This window comes from Carcharodon carcharias, chromosome 29 (assembly GCF_017639515.1).
Source record: "Carcharodon carcharias isolate sCarCar2 chromosome 29, sCarCar2.pri, whole genome shotgun sequence".
In the NCBI taxonomy this organism is placed as follows: Eukaryota; Metazoa; Chordata; class Chondrichthyes; order Lamniformes; family Lamnidae; genus Carcharodon; species Carcharodon carcharias.
Genome location: NC_054495.1, coordinates 3,211,652 through 3,228,437, shown reverse-complemented (window position 1 = coordinate 3,228,437; position 16,786 = coordinate 3,211,652). Strand labels below are relative to the sequence as shown.

At 47.9% G+C, this 16,786-nt stretch overlaps 1 protein-coding gene across 1 annotated transcript; it reads left to right on the top strand.

Annotated features, from left to right (window-relative positions):
- Window positions 1-8,505: 8,505 nt before the first annotated feature.
- LOC121271044 (anionic trypsin-2-like) lies at window positions 8,506-15,354 on the top strand. The gene is made up of 5 exons (XM_041176742.1): window positions 8,506-8,545; window positions 10,470-10,626; window positions 12,094-12,371; window positions 14,124-14,245; window positions 15,205-15,354. The coding sequence occupies exons 1-5, from the start codon at window positions 8,506-8,508 to the stop codon at window positions 15,352-15,354; spliced, it is 747 nt and encodes a 248-aa protein (XP_041032676.1).
- Window positions 15,355-16,786: the final 1,432 nt, after the last annotated feature.

Here is a 16,786-nt window from a genome sequence, read left to right as displayed (position 1 = left end):
AACCTCTGCTGCCCGTGCCTTAACTCACACTGAGTCCCACTCACCTATCATCTCTGGTGCTTGCTGACCAGCAGTGGCTCCTGGTTAGCAAGATGTTGATTTAAAAATTCCTCCAGCCCCTACAACCCTCCCTATCTCTGTAACCTCCTCCAGCCTCTACAACACTCCCTATCTCTGTAACCTCACCCAGCCCCTACAACCTTTCCTCTCTCTGTAACCTCCTCTAGCCACCACATCCCTCCCTAACTCTGTAACCTCCTCCAGCCACTACAACTCTCCCTGTCTCTGTAACCTCCCCCAGTCCCTAAATCCTACCCTATCTCTGTAACCTCCTCCAGCCTCTACAACGCTCCCTATCTCTGTACCCACCTCCAACCCCTACAACCCTCCCTATCTCTGTAACCTCCTCCAGGCACTACAACCCTCCCTATGTCTTTAACCTCCTCCAGCCCCTACAACCCTCCCTATCTCTGTATCCTCTTCCTGCCACTACAACCCTCCCTATCTCTGTAACCTCCTCCAGCCCCTACAACCCTCCCTATCTCTGTAACCTCCTCCAGCCCCTACACCCTCCCCGTTTCCCCAGTACTGGTGCCAGACCCCATGAATGGAAACCCAATTCTCCCACACAAATCCTACAGCCACACAGTCATACAAACACACTGACATAAGTACATACAGTTTAGGAGCAGGAGTAGGCCATTCGGCCCTTTGTGCCGCACGACCATTTGATAAGCTCATGGCTGACCTGTTTGTGGTTCAGCTCCACTTTCTTCTCTACCCCCTATACCCATTGACCCCCTCGTCAATCAGAAATCTGTCTAACTCAGTCTTGAATATATTCAGTCCCCCTGTCCCCACTGCTCCCTGAGGAAGAGAATTCCACAGACTGTCCACCCTCTGAGAGAAAGAATTCTCCTCACCTCCATCTTGAATGAGAGACGCCTTTTTTTAAACTGTGCCCCCTAGTTCTAGTCTCTCCCACAAGGGGAAACATGCTCTCAGCATCCACCCTGTCAAGTCCCCTCAGAATCTTATCTGTCACAATAAGATCACCTCTCATCCTTCTAAACTCCAATGGATACAGGCCCAGCCTGTCCAACCTTTCCTCATAGGATAACCCCCTCATCCCAGGAATCAGTCAAGTGACGCTTCTCTGCTGACAACCTGCAGACTAACATTCTGTCATTCATACACCAGGACACCCAGATCCCGCTGCACTGCAGAGTTCCGTAATCTCTCTCCATTTACACAATATGCTACTTTCCTATTCTTCCTGCCAAAGTGAACAAGTTCACATTTTCCCACATTATTCTTCATCTGACAATTTTTTGCCCACTCACTTAACTTGTCTTTCACGCTTTTCAGACTCCTTATGTCCTCTTCACAACTTACCTTCCAACCTATCTTTGTGCCATTGGCTTGTTTAGTAACCATACCTTTGTTCTCGTCATCCAAGCTATTGATATAGATTGTAAGTAGTTGAGGTCCCAGCTCTGATGTCAATGGCACTCCGCTAGTTACATCCTGCCACCATTAAATGAAAAAAATTGATCCCTACCTTTTACTTCTTGTTAGCTATCAAATCCTCTATCCATGCCTCCCCCTTCACCATCAACTCTTACCTTGTGTAGGAACCTTTGAAGTGGCACCTCATCAAATGCATTTTGCAACTCCAAGTACACCACATCTAAAGGATTCCCCTTTGTCCACATTGCTTGTTACATCCTCAAAGAACTCCAAGAAGTTTGTCAAACACAATTCCCCTTTCACAAAACCATGTTGACTCTGCTTCACATTTTCCAAGTGCCCTGCTATAACCCCCTTAATAATAGATTCTAACATTTCCTTGTGACAGATGTTAAGCTAACTCGCCTGCAGTTTCCGGCTCTCTGACTCCTTCCTTTCTTGAACAGAGGAGTCACATTTACTATTTTCCAATATCAAGGCACCTTTCCTGAATTGAGGGAATTTGGGAAAATTACAACCAATCTATCACTTATGTCAGCAGCTGCTTCTTTTGAGACCTGAGGATGAAGTCTATCAGAACCTGGGAAATTGTCAGCTTTTAGTTTTAATCATTTTCTCAGTCCCCTTTCTCTGGTGACTAAAGCTGTGAAAGTTCCTCCCTCCCTTTCAACCCTCGATTTACAAGCATTCCTGGGATGTTATTTGTGTTTTCTACACTAAAGAGAGACACAAAATATCTATTTAAGGCTTCTACCACTTCCGTATTCCCCATTATTTTCTCACTGTTGCCATTAATATTATTATCATGAATAATAAACTCTCTGACATTATTTGCCCAATGCCAATTTGCTCTCGGCACAGGTTGTAACTCAGAGATTAGTGCCTTTTTGGTTCTGCTTTTTAGTTTAAACCACAGCTGCTGATACTCCCTCAGAAGACCTGCCGATGCTGTTGGTACCCACACGGACCACGACCACTGGGTCCTTCCTCTCCCACTCCAGGTTCATCTCCAGACCCGAGGAGCTGTCCCTAAGCCTGGAACCAAGCAGGCAACACAACCGTTCGCAGAGAACAGTTTTTATTCCCCTCACCAAACAGCCCCCCACTATCATTACATTCCTATTTACACCCCACCTCCCTCCACTTGAATGGCTTCCTGCAGCACGATGCCTTGGTCAGCTCACTTGTCCACACTGCAGCCCCCACTTTCATCCAGACGAGCTGCAAGGGCCTCGAGCCTGTTGGACAAGCACAAAGGGCTGAGGCCCCCTGACTTCTACCTCCTCTGCCCCGAAGACGACCTCACCCACAGTCACACCCTCCAGTCCCTGAGCTCTGACCCAGTCAGAGGACTCCAGCCTAAGGGCTGTGACCGCTACTGGGGACAACACAATCCGGGTGACCACACCTCTCCACCTCCTGCACCCTAGATGCATCGCAGAGTCCAAAGCCTGGACTGCAGCTCATTAGTCTCTGAGCTGGAGTTCCTCGAGCTGCGGACACTCAGGGTAGATGTGTCACACAGGGACCCTCCATCCCTTGTGGGCTGCACCTTTTTACCTCATCACATCCCCGTGAAGCACCTCGGTGGGGACGTGATGTTTTACTTTGTCCAAGGCTCTATCGGAATACAAGTTTGTGTCTTAACTGGTGTGTGGGGTTGACGTGCCCAGTAATGGTGATTGATTGTACAGTAATGGTGATTGATTGTCCAGTAATGGTGATTAATTGTCCAGTAATGGTGATTGATTCAGGGTTGTGCACCAAACAACGTATCAATACAGACCTGAGATCAACAGCTGCAAGAGACTCTCCTTCCAGAATTCCCTTCTCTAGTGAGGTCTTGAAGCTGATTGATGATTAGCCACGTCCGATTGCTAGGACTGTCACTTTAAGCCACATATGTAAAGGACAGGGGCTTCACTGGGATCATTACCTGGGCTGGGATAAGCTGTAAGATGCAGGCTTTCCTCTTCACCCTGCTCCTGGGAGCAGCAGGTATGATCACAGATATACTGAAATGTGTGTGTGGTGGTGAACAAGCGTGGCTGCTTGTCTGGCAATGTCTCCTCTCCCTGGTTACCCCTCCCCATTCCTTTCCCTGGAAACAGTCTGAGACTGAACCTGTCAGCTTGCAACCTCAGGGTCACATTTGACCCCCAGATTTGCTCACTATCAAACCTTTCCTATTTCCATCTCCGCAACATTTCCCAGCTTCACCCCGACCCCGTCTCATCTCATCTCATCTACTGCTGAAACCCTCATCCAATCCAGCATTGCCCCCAGATGCAGCTATTCCCACAAATCCCTGACTGTTCTCCCACATTCTACCCTCCGTAAACTTGAGGTCATCTGAACCTCTGCTGCCCGTGCCTTAACTCACACTGAGTCCCACTCACCTATCATCTCTGGTGCTCGCTGACCAGCATTGGCTCCTGGTTAGCAACATATTGATTTTAAAATTCCTCCAGCCCCTACAACCCTCCCTATCTCTGTAACCTCCTGCAGCCGCTACAGCTCTCCCTATATCTGTAACTTCCTCCAGCCCCGACAAACCTCCCTATCTCTGTAACCTCCTCCAGTCCCCTACAGCCCTCCAGTTCTGTGAAACCTCCTCCAAACCCAACAACCCTCCTTATCTCTGTAAACTCCTCCAGCACCTACAACACTCCCCATCTTTGTAACGTCCGCCAGCAACCACAATCCTCCTTATCTCCCCAACCTCCTCCAGCCCCTACAACCCTCTCCATCTCTGTAACCTCCTCCAGCCCCTACAACACTCACTATCTCTGTAACCTGCTCCAGCCCCTACAACACTCACTATCTCTGTAACCACTTCCAGCCCCTACAACCCTCCATATCTCTGTCACCGCCTCCAGCCCTTACAATACTTCCTTTGTCTGTAACCTCCTTCAGTCCCTACAACTCTCCCTATCTCTGAAAACTCCTCCAGCCCCTTCAACCCTCCCTTTCTCTGTAACGTCCACCAGTCTCTACAACCCTCCCTTTCTCTGATAACTCCTCAAGCCCCAACTACACTCTCTATCTCTGTAACCTCCTCCAGCACCTACAATCCTCCCTATCACTGCAACCTCTTCCAGCCCCTACAACCCTCCCTATCTCTGTAACCTCCTCCTGCCCCTACAACACTCCCTATCTCTGTAACCTCCTTCAGACCCTACAACGCTCCCTATCTCTGTAACCTACTCCAGCCCCTACAACCCTCCCTATCTCTGTAGCCTCCTCCAGCCCCTACACCCTCCCCGTTTCCCCAGTACTGGTGTCAGGCCCCATGAATAGAAACCCAATTCTCACACACGAATCTTACAGCCACACAGTCATACAAACACACTGACATAAGTACAGCCAGAGAACTCCAGCCTCAGGGCTGTGACCCCCTCTGGGGACAACACAATCCAGGTGACCACACCTCTCCACCTCCTGCACCCTAGATGCATCGCAGAGTCACCCAGATTTGCTCACTGTCAAACCATTCATATTTCCACCTCTGCAACATTGCCCACGTCAACCTGACCCTGTCTCATCTCATCTCATCTACTGCTGAAACCCTCATCCAATCCAGCATTGCTCCCAGATGCGGCTATTCCCACAAATCCCTGACTGTTCTCCCACATTCTACCCTCCGTAAACTTGAGGTCATCCAAACCTCTGCTGCCCATGCCTTAACTCGCACTGAGTCCCAGTCACCTATCAGCTCTGGTGCTCGCTGACCAGCATTGGCTACTGGTTAGCAACATATTGATTTTAACTTTCCTCCAGCCCTACTACCCTCCCTATCTCTGTAACCTGCTCCAGCACCTACAACCCTCACTATCTCTGTAACCTCCTCCAGCCCCTACAACCCTCCCCATCTTTTCATCCTCTTCCAGCCCCAACAACCCTCCCTATCTCTGTAACCTCCTCCAGCCCCAACAACCCTCCCTATCACTGTAACCTCCTCCAGCCCCAACAACCCTCCCTATCTCTGTAACCTCCTCCAGCCCCAAAAACCCTCCCCATCTCTTTATCCTCCTCCAGCCCCTACAACCCTCCCCGTTTCCCCAGTACTGGTGCCAGACCCCATGAATGGAAACCCAATTCTCCCACACAAATCCTACAGCCACACAGTCATATAAACATACTGACATAAGTACATACAGTTTAGTTGCAGGAGTAGGCTATTCAGCCCCTCGATCCTGCTCCATCATTTGATAAGCTCATGGCTGACCTGTTTGTGGTTCAGCTCCACTTTCCTCTCTACCCCCTATACCCTTTGACCCCCTCCTCAATCAGAAATCTGTCTAACTCAATCTTGAATATATTCAGTCCCCCTGTCTCCACTGCTCCCTGAGGAAGAGAATTCCACAGACTGACCACCCTCTGAGAGAAAGAATTCCCCTCACCTCCATCTTGAATGAGAGACGCCTTTTTTAAACTGTTCCCCCTAGTTCTAGTCTCTCCCCCAAGGGGAAACATGCTCTCAGCATCCACCCTGTCAAGTCCCCTCAGAATCTTATCTGTCACAATAAGATCACCTCTCATTCTTCTAAACTCCAATGGATACAGGCCCAGCCTGTCCAACCTTTCCTCATAGGATAATCCCCTCATCCCAGGAATCAGTCATCACCCTTTCTGAATTACTTTCTAATACAGTTATGTCCTTTCTTAAATAAGGAGACCCAAGATGTACACATACTCCAGATGTGCTCTCACCAACACCCTGCACAACTGTAGAAAAACATCCCTATTTTTATATCTCATTCCCCTTGCAATAAAGGCCAACATTTCATTTGCCTTCCCAATCACCTGCTGTACCTGCAGGCTAACATTCTGTCATTCATACACCAGGACACCCAGATCCCTCTGCACTGCAGAGTTCAGTAATCTCTCTCCATTTACACAATATGCTACTTTTCTATTCTTCCTGCCAAAGTGAACAAGTTCACATTTTCCCACATTATTCTCCATCTGCTAATTTTTTGCCCACTCAATTAACCTGTCTATAACGCTTTTCAGACTCCTTATGTCCTCTTCACAACTTACCTTCCTACCTATCTTTGTGCCATCAGCAAATTTATCAACCATACCTTTGGTCTCTTCATCCAAGCTATTGATATAGATTGTAAGTAGTTGACGTCCCAGCACTGATGTCAATGGCACTCCGCTAGTTACATCCTGCCAACACAAAAATGAAAACAAAAATGATCCCTTCCATTGACTTCCTGTTAGCTATACAATCCTCTATCCATGCCTCCCCCTTCACCATCAACTCTTACCTTGTGCAGCAACCTTTGAAGTGGCACCTTATCAAATGCCTTTTGCAACTCCAAGTACACCACATCTACAGGTTCTCCCATTGTCCACATTGCTTGTGACATACTCAAAGAACTCCAATTAATTTGTCAAACACAATTTCCCTTTCTCAAAACCATGTTGACTCTGCCTCACATTTTCCAAGTGCCCTGCTATAACCCCCTTAATAATAGATTCTAACATTTCCTTGTGACAGATGTTAAGCTAACTTGCCTGCAGTTTCCGGCTCTCTGTCTCCTTCCTTTCTTGAACAGAGGAGTCACATTTACTATTTTCCAATCTCATGGGACCTTTTCTGAATCTAGGGAATTTTGGGAAAATTACAACCAATCCATCACCTATCTCAGCAGCTACTTCTTTCGTGATGCGAGGATGACGTCTATCAGAATCTGGAACTTGTCAGCTTTTAGTCTTAATCATTTCCCCAGTCCCTTTTCTCTGGTGACTAAAACTGTGTAATTTCCTGCCTCCCTTTCACCACTCAATTTACAAGCATTCCTGGGATGTTATTTGTGTTTTCTACACTGAAGAGAGACACAAAATATCTGTTTAATGCTTCTACCATTTTCGTATTCCCCGATATTTTCTCATTGTTGCCATTAATATTATTATCATGAATAATAAAGTCTGAGTGTTTTTGCCCCATGCCAATTTGCTCGCAGTTCAGATAGTAACCCAGAGATTAGTGCCTTTTTGGTTCTGTTTTTGAGTTTAAGACACAGCTGTCGATCCTCCCTCAGAAGTCCTGCCGATGCTGTTGGTACCCACACGGACCACGACCACTGGGTCCTTCCTCTCCCACTCCAGGTTCATCTCCAGACCCGAGGAGCTGTCCCTAAGCCTGGAACCAAGCAGGCAACACAACCGTTCGCAGAGAACTGTGTTTATTCCCCTCACCAATCAGTGCCCCCACTATCATTACATTCCTATTTACACCCCACCTCCCTCCACTTGAATGGCTTCCTGCAGCACAATGCCTTGGTCAGCTCGCTTGTCCACACTGCAGCCCCCACTTTCATCCAGACGAGCTGCAAGGGCCTTGAGCCTGTTGGACAAGTGCAAAACTCTCACTGCCCCCCAGTTCTACGTCCTCGGCCCACAAGCCTGCCTCACCCACAGTCACGCCCTCCAGTCCCTGAGCACTGACCCAATCATAGGACTCCAGCCTAAGGGCTGTGACTGCCTCTGGGGACGACACAATCCAGGTGACCACACCTCTCCACCTCCTGCAACCTAGATGCATCGCAGAGTCCAAAACCCGGACTCCAGCTCATTAGTCTCTGAGCTGGAGTTCCTTCAGCTAAGGACACTCACAGTAGATGTGTCACACAGGGACCTTCCATCCCTTGTGGGCTGCACCTTTTTACCTCTTCACATGCCCCTGAAGCACCTCGGTGGGGACGTGAGGTTTTACTTTCTCCAAAGCGATATCGGAATGCAAGTTTGTGTCTTAATTGGCATGTGGGGTTGACATGTCCAATAATGGTGATTGATTGTCCAGTTATGGTGATTGATTCAGGGTTGGGCCTGGACAACGTATCAATACAGACCTGAGGTCAACAGCTGCAAGTGTCTCTCCTTCCAGAATTCGCTTGGCAAATGAGCTCTTTAAGCTGATTGATGATTAGCCACGTCTGATTGCTGGGACTGTCACTTTAATCCACATATATAAAGGACAGGGGCTTCACTGGGATCATTACCTGGGCTAGGATAAGCTATAAGATGCAGGCTTTCCTCTTCACCCTGCTCCTGGGAGCGGCAGGTATGATCACAGATATACTGAAATGCGTGTGTGGGTGTGCACAAGTGTGGCTGCTTGTCTGGCAATTTCTCCTCTCCCTGGTCACCCCTCCCCATTCCATTCCCTGGAAACAGTCTGAGACTGAACTTGTAACTCTGTAACCTCCTCCAGCCCCTACAACCCTCCTTATCTCTGTAACCTCTTCCAGTCCAGACAGCCCTCCCTATCTCTGTAACCTCCTCCCGCCCCTTCAACCCTCCCTATCTCTGTAACCTCCTCCAGTCCAGACAGCCCTCCCTATCTCTGTAAACTCCTTCCGCCCCTACAACCCTCCCTATCTCTGTAAACTCCTCCAGTCCCGACAGCTCTCCCTATCTGTGTAACCTCCTCCGACCCCTACAACCCTCCCTATCTCTGTAACCTCATCCAGTCCAGACAGCCCTCACTATCTCTGTAACATCCTCCCGCCCCTTCAACCCTCCCTATCTCTGTAACCTCCTCCAGTCCAGACAGCCCTCCCTATCTCTGTAAACTCCTTCCGCCCCTGCAACCCTCGCTATCTCTGTAACCTCCTCCAGTCCCGACAGCTCTCCCTATCTGTATAACCTCCTCCGACCCCTACAACCGTCCCTATCTGTAGAACCTCCTCCAGCCTCCACAAATCTCCATTTCTCTGTAACCTCCTCCAGCCCCTACAACCCTCCCTATATCAGTAATCTCCTCCATTCCCTACAACCCTCTGAGATGTCTGCTCTCCTGCCACACTCATTCCCTCCTCCTTTAAATCGCTCTTAAAATCCAATCATTTTGACTAACCATTTGGCTGCCTGTCTCTGATGTCTCCTTATGTGACTCAGCGAGATACTTTTTTTTGATAATCAACTTTCTGAAGCTGTTTCATTATGTTAAAGGCACTATAGAAACGTAAGAAGTTGTTGTTGCTAATGTCTGAGTGTGTGCATATGCAAGTGTTTGTATGTGTGTGAGTGTGTGTACTTGTGTGTGCGTATGTGATTGTCTGTATGTGTTTGTGAGAGAACGTATGTGTGTTTGTGTGTACAGGTACCTTTCTGACTGTGTGTGTGTTTGTGTGCGTGTGTCTGAATGTAAATGTGTACGTGTGCCTGAGAGTGAGTGTCCATGTGTGTATGTGTATTTGTGTGTGTCTGTGTATGTGTTTGTGTGTGTGTATGTGCCTGCACATATGAGACTGTGTGTGTGTGTGTGTGTGTGTGTGTGCATGTTAGTGTGATTGTGTGTACCTTGGTATGTTTATTCGTGTGTGAGTGTGACTCTGTGTGTGTGAGACTGTATGTATTTATTTATGTGTGAAAGTGTGTATGTGTGTATTTGTATGTGGGAGTGTCTGAGAGTGTTTTTGTGAGTGTGACTGTGTGTGTGCTTGTGTGTGTGTTTATTTGTGTGAGTGTGACTCTGTTTGCGTGTCTATTTGTGTGTGAGTGTGTGTATGTGACTGTGTGTGTGTCTGTATTTGCGTTTGTGTGTGATTGTGTGGTTGTGTGTAAGTGTGCATTTGTGCATGTTTGTGTGTATGTGTGTGTGTGACTTTCGGTGTGTGATTGTGTGTATTTGTGTGTATTTGTCTGTGTGTGATTGTGTGTAAGTCAGTTTTTGTGTGTGTGTGTGTGTGACTGTGGGTGCCTGTGTATGTGTGACTGTGTGTGTGTATTTGTGTGCGTGTGTATTTGTGGGTGTGAATGTGTGTGACTGTGTGTAAGGGTGTATGTGTGGCTCTGTGTAAGTATGTGTGTGGTTGTATAAGTGTGTGTATTTTTGTGTGTGTGATTGTGTTTAAGCGTGTGTGTGTGTGACTGCATAAGTGTGTGTGTGTTTGTGGGTGATTGTGTGTAAGTTTGTGTGTGATTGTGGGATTGTGTGTACAATCAGATGATGACTATCACTCTCTGTATTCTTCTTTACTCAGCTGCTGCTCCTGCGAATCTGAAGATCATTAATGGCCAGAATTGTTCTCCTCACTCTCAGCCCTGGCAGGTTTTGCTGACCTTTAATGGGTATCGCTGGTGTGGGGGCTCCCTGATAAACGACCAGTGGATAGTGTCAGCTGCTCATTGTTACCACCCGTAAGTCCAGAGATGATCACAGCAACGTGCAAACATAAAAACATACACAAACATACAAACATACACAAACATACAAATGTACACAAACATACATACATAAACAAACATACATAAACATACAAACACTCACAAACACACACAAACATCCATAGAAACATACATGAACATACAAACATTCACAAACATACACAAACATACAAACATACACAAACATACAAATGTACAAAAACATACATACATATACAAACATACACAAACATACAAACACACACAAACATACATAGAAACATACATAAACATACAAACATTCACAAACACACAAACCTACTCAAACACACATACAAGCGTACACAAAAAAACAAACACACACAAACATACATACAAACATATACAATCATACACAGATCAACACTGAATCATACAGAGACAAAAACATGAACATACAGATGTACAAGCATACAATCTTACAGCACACACATACAAACAATGATGGAGTAATAAGGGTTCTTTTACAGTTGTTTGTCATACTTTCTGTGTCACAATATGTGCCCTCACCCTCCAAAAAGGCTAAATAGAAACTTCATCATCCCCATTAACCTCCAAAAAAAGGCAAAACTCCAGATGACTAATGCCCGGGTAGTGAGGGGGCATTTTGACACTGGCCTCCTCTACATTGTTTTTTTTTTCTTGTTGGCAAGAAGGACCCAAAATTAATGATTAAATCAGGGGTCAAAGTTAAAGGAAGGAGCAAGCCAAAGAGGAGCAGCAGATACAAAACACAGGGTTCAGCCTCAGCTGGAGTCTTGTGTCCAGCTCTGGGCACCACACTGTAGGAAGGATGTGAAGGCATTAGAGAGGGAGCAGTAAGGATTCATGAGAATGGATCCAGGGATGAGGAACTTCAGTTAATGTGGAGAGAGTGGAGGAGCTGGGACTGTTCTCCTTGGAGAATATGTATGCTTGTATGTATGTTTGCGTATGTTTGTATGTTTGTGTATGTTTGTATGTATGTATCCCCTTGGTGAAGAGAAGGTCGAGAGGAGATTTGATAGAGGTGTTCAAAATCACGAGGTGTCTGGACTGGGGAGAGGGCGAGAAAATGTTCCCATTGGAGGGAAGGATCGAGAACCAGAGGGGCACAGATTTAAGGGCATTAGTAAAAGAAGCAACAGAGACATGAGGAGAAACTTTTTCAGCCAGCGAGTGGCTAGGATCTGGAATGCACTGCCCGAGAGTTTGAGGGAGGCAGGTTTAATCCAGGCTTTCGAAAGGGAATTGGGTCGTTATCCGCAGGGGAAACATTTGCAGGTTATGGGGAAAGTAGAGGGGGGATGAGTTTAGGTGAGTCGCTCTTTCAGAGAGCCAACACGGACACGGCCTCCAGCTGCGCAGTAACCATTCGGCGGCTTCTGGGAAACAGGAAGTGGGGAAATGACAGTGTTGCCCACTTCTCCTCAGATTGCCCAGGTCCAGCATCCTCGTGGCTCATCTGGGCGAGCACAACCTCTCTCACTCCGAGGGGACGGAGCAGCGAATCCAAGTGGTCAAGGCCATCGTGCACCCCAATTACAACTACAGGAACTTCAACAACGACATCTTGCTGCTCAAACTGGCGTGGCCGGCCACATTCGACCAGTACGTCAGGCCCATCCCTCTGCCCAGCCAGTGTGCCACAGCCGGGACTCAATGCAGCACCTCTGGCTGGGGGAGACTCATGATTAACGGAGGTAAGGAGGGCCGGGGTGGTGAGGTGTTGGTGGGGGGGTAGCGGGATGTTGAGTTGGGGATGGGGGCTGAATGAATGCTGCGCTGGTTTGAGGGGATGGTGGGTGGGAGGGCAGTGTAGGATGTTGGAATGTGTGATCAAGCAATAATACTTCACTTTCCAGCCATAACTGAAATGTAGCCATCACTGCTCCCTGGAGACCTGTCCCAGCTTTGGAGACAGTTGCAGAGATTTACTAGCAATGTGCCGGCTCTTTGAAGGATCTACCTAATGAGACCCCACTCTCCCCCCTGCTCTTTTCCCCATAGCCCTATAATTTCCCTCCCTTCAAGTATTTATCCAATCCCTCTTTTGAAAGTTCCTATTGAATCTGCTTCCACCGCCCTTTCAGGCAGCGCCTTCCAGATCACAACAACTCGCTGTGTCAAAATAAAATTCCCCTCATCTCACTCTCTGTGTCTTTTCCCGATTCTCTTCAATCTGAGTCCCTCTGGTTACCGACCCTCCTGTCACTGGAAGCACTTTCTCCTTATTGACTCTATCCAAACCCCTCATGATTTTGAACATCTCGATTCAATCTCCCCCTTAACCTTCTCTGCTCTAAGGAGAACAATCGCAGCTTCTCCATTCTCTCCACATTAGTCCCATCCACCTGGTCTCGCAGACCCACACCCAGTCCCAATTCAGCTTGATTTTAGCCATAACATCTTTGTTTTTAAATCCCTCCATGGTTTTTCCCTCCCAATCTTTGTAACCTCCTCCATCTCCGACAACCACCCTGATCTTTGTAACCTCCTCCAGCTCCGACAACTCTCCCTATCTCTGTTACACCCTCCAGCCCCTACAACCCTCCCTATCTCTGTAACCCCCTCCAGCCCCTACAATCCTCTGTGATCTCTGTAACCTCCTCCAGCCCCTACAACCCTCCCTATCTCTGTAACCTCCTCCAGCCCCTTAAATCCTCCGAGATCTCCATGCTCCTCCAATTCCGGCCTCTTGAGCTTGCCCCGGTTCCCATCGCTCCACTTTTGGAGACCGTGCCTTCAGCTGCCTTGGGCCCTAAGCTCTGGAATTCCCTCCCTAAACCTCTCCAACTCTCTCTCTCTCTTTCTCCTCCTTTAAAATACTCCTTAAAATGTACCTCTTTAACTGAGCTTTGGGTGATCTGTCCCTAATATCTCCTTATGTAGCCTGATGCCAAATTTAGCTTGTTCAATCTCTTATGAAGCATCTTGTAATGTTTTATAAAGTTAACAGTTCTATATAAATTCAAGTATGCTGTTGTTATTAAGGTGGTGGGTGGTGTTAATAGCAGTCTATGCATGGGCACAATGAGTTATTCAGCTGCTGATTAAGTTGACCTGTCCCTTTAACAGGGCAACCTCTCATTGATCTAAATGCTGAGGTCATTCAGAGTTCAATTGCCCATTGGCAAACGCCTGTCAATTTAATCCCTTCTCCCTCAAGGGATGTTCCACTGCCATTTGCACATTGACAGTTCTCTCGACGGCCACCAGTGTTTCATATTGAGCTCTCCTTCTCCTTTCCACAAGGTTCTTCACCATCCTGTCTACAGTAACCGAACATCTCTTTGTGTCTTGGTGAGCAGACTTGGATTCAATGCCCAGTGTGTGCTTTAACCAGATCTCTGTACACAACACTCAGTAAGCAAGACCATTGATTAAGTCGCTTGCACATGGGAGAAGGAGAGTCACGTTTGGATCGGACTGTGCTGACTCATTTCTTTCCCCTTCAGGTGAATTGCCCGAAGTCCTACAGTGCCTGAATCAGCCCATCCTGCCTGATGCTGATTGCGCCAAAGCTTATCCTGTCTACTTCACGGACAACATGTTCTGCTCAGGATACTGGGAGGGAGGTCAGGGCACATGCCAGGTAAGTGTGGCCCGACAGGGTGAACCCGAATGCATCAAACCTTGAGTGATAGGAAGCATCTCAAGCTGAGAGACAGAGGTTACCTCTACCTGAGGGATAGGGAATGTCTGAATTTGAGGGTACGTAGGAGCAGGAGGAGGATATTTGGCCCCTTTTTCCCTCTGACAGTGCAGCACTCCCTCAGTATGACCCTATAGCAGTGCAGCACTCCCTCAGTACTGACCCTCCAGCAGTGCAGCACTCCCTCAGTAATAATCCTCCGACAGGGTAGCGCTCCCTCAGTATGAATCCTCCGACAGTGCAGTGCTCCCTCAGCATTGACACTCCGACAGTGCAGCACTCACACAGTATTGGCTCTGCATCCTTGTAGCACTCCTTCAGTGCTGACCCTCCAACAGTGCAGCTACCTTACCATTGACCCTTTGACATTGCAGCACTCCCTCAGTACTGACCCTCTGACAGTGCAGCACTCCCTCAGCACTGACACTCCAACAGTGAAATGCTCCCTCAGTACTGACCCTCCAACAGTGGAGCCCTCCCTCAGCACTGACACTCCGTCAGTGCAGCGCTCCCTCAATACTGACCCTCCGAAAGTGCAGCGCCCCCTCAGTACTGACCCCCTGACAGTGCAGCACTCCCTCAGTACTTACCGTCCGACAGTGCAGTGCTCCCTCAGCAAAGACCATCTGACAGTGCAGCGCTCACTCAGTACAGATCCTCTGACAGTGCAGCGATTCCACAGTACTGACCCCCTGACAGTGCAGCACTCCCTCAGTACTGACCATCCGACAGTGCAGCGCTCCCTCAGCACTGACCATCCGACAGTGCAGCGCTCACTCAGCGCTGAGCCTTGTCCTTTGGTTCTCTAGACCAGAATCCTGGGGGTGCTACAGATGACCATCCGATTATCACTTTGTCTATCTCACTCTGAATTACAGTGCATGTCTTTTTTGCTGCAGGGAGACTCAGGGGGACCTGTGGTCTGTAATGGGGAGCTACAAGGCATTACTTCCTGGGGTTACCACTGTGCTATGAAGGATCATCCCGGCGTCTTTGTGAAAGTTTGTAACTACAACAATTGGATCCAAACGGTCATGGATGAAAACTGAGTGGAGAATCCTAACCCTGAAACTACCTGCAATGAGGGAAAATAAAATGTTGCAAGTTTCCAATAAAGATTGATTGTCCAGTTGTGTTGCATTTGGACTTTTTTTTGCTATATCTGATTTGGAAAGTGCAGAATCCCACATCCATCCCCTCGCTGCCTCCAGACTGTAACTATTCCAACATTCCTCTCGGAAATCTGCTTTCCACAGGGGGACATCAGAAATAGGAGCAGGATGAGGCCATTCAGCCCCTCGAGCCTCCTTCCCCCATTCTATACAATCATGGCTGACACTCTACCTCGACCCCACTTTCCCTCCTTATTGCTTAGCATCCAAAAATCTATCCATCTCCGTCTTGAATGGATTCAGTGATGGAGCATCCACAGCTCTCTGAGGGAGAGAATTCCAAAGATTTCTCCTTCCGTGAACTTAAGCACGTCCAAAAATCTGCAACCCCCTGTCCTAACTCACACAAAGTCTCGTGCACCCAGCAGCCCCTGATTCTCGCTGATCTACATTGGCTCCTGGTCGGGCAACACATTGACTTTATAATCCCCATCCTGGTTTTCAAATCCTTCCATGGTCTACTCACCTCCTCCCTATCTCTGTAACCTCCTCCAGCCCCTACAACCCTCACTATCTCTGTAACCTCCTCCAGCCCCTACAACCCTCACTATCTCTGTAACCTCCTCCAACCCTTACAACCCTCCCTATCTCTGTAACCTCCTCCAGCCCCTACAACCCTCACTATCTCTTTAACCTCCTCCAGACCCTAAAAAACTCCCTATCTCTATAACCTCCTCCAAGTCCTGCAACCCTCCCTAACTCTGTAACCTCCTCAGGCCTCTACAACTCTCCCTATGTCTGTAACCTCCTCCAAGACCTACAACCTTCCATAATTCTGTAACCTTCTCCGGCCTCTACAACCCTCCCTATATCTGTAAACTCCTCCAAGACCTACAACCCTCCCTAACTCTGTAACCACCTCCAACCCATACAACACTCGCGATATCTGTAATTCCTCCAGCCCCAACAATCCTGCCAATCTCTGTAACCTCCTCCAGCACCTACAACCCTCCCCAACTCTGTAACCTCTTCCTGCCCTAACAACCCTCCCCGTTTCCCCAGTACTGGTGCTAGACCAAATGAATAGAAACCCAAATCTCCCACACAAATCCTACAGCCGCACAGTCATACAAACATACTGACATAAGTACATACAATTTTGTACAAGGCGCTATCGGATTGCAGGTTTTTGTCATAACTGGTGTGTATGGAACGTGTCCAATAATGGTGATTGATTGGCCAGTAATGGCGATTGATTGTCCAGTAATGGCGATTGATTGTCCAATGATGGTGATTGCTTCAGGGTTGGGCCTGGACAACGTATCAATACAGATCTGAGATCAACAGCTGCACGTGTCTCTCCTTCCAG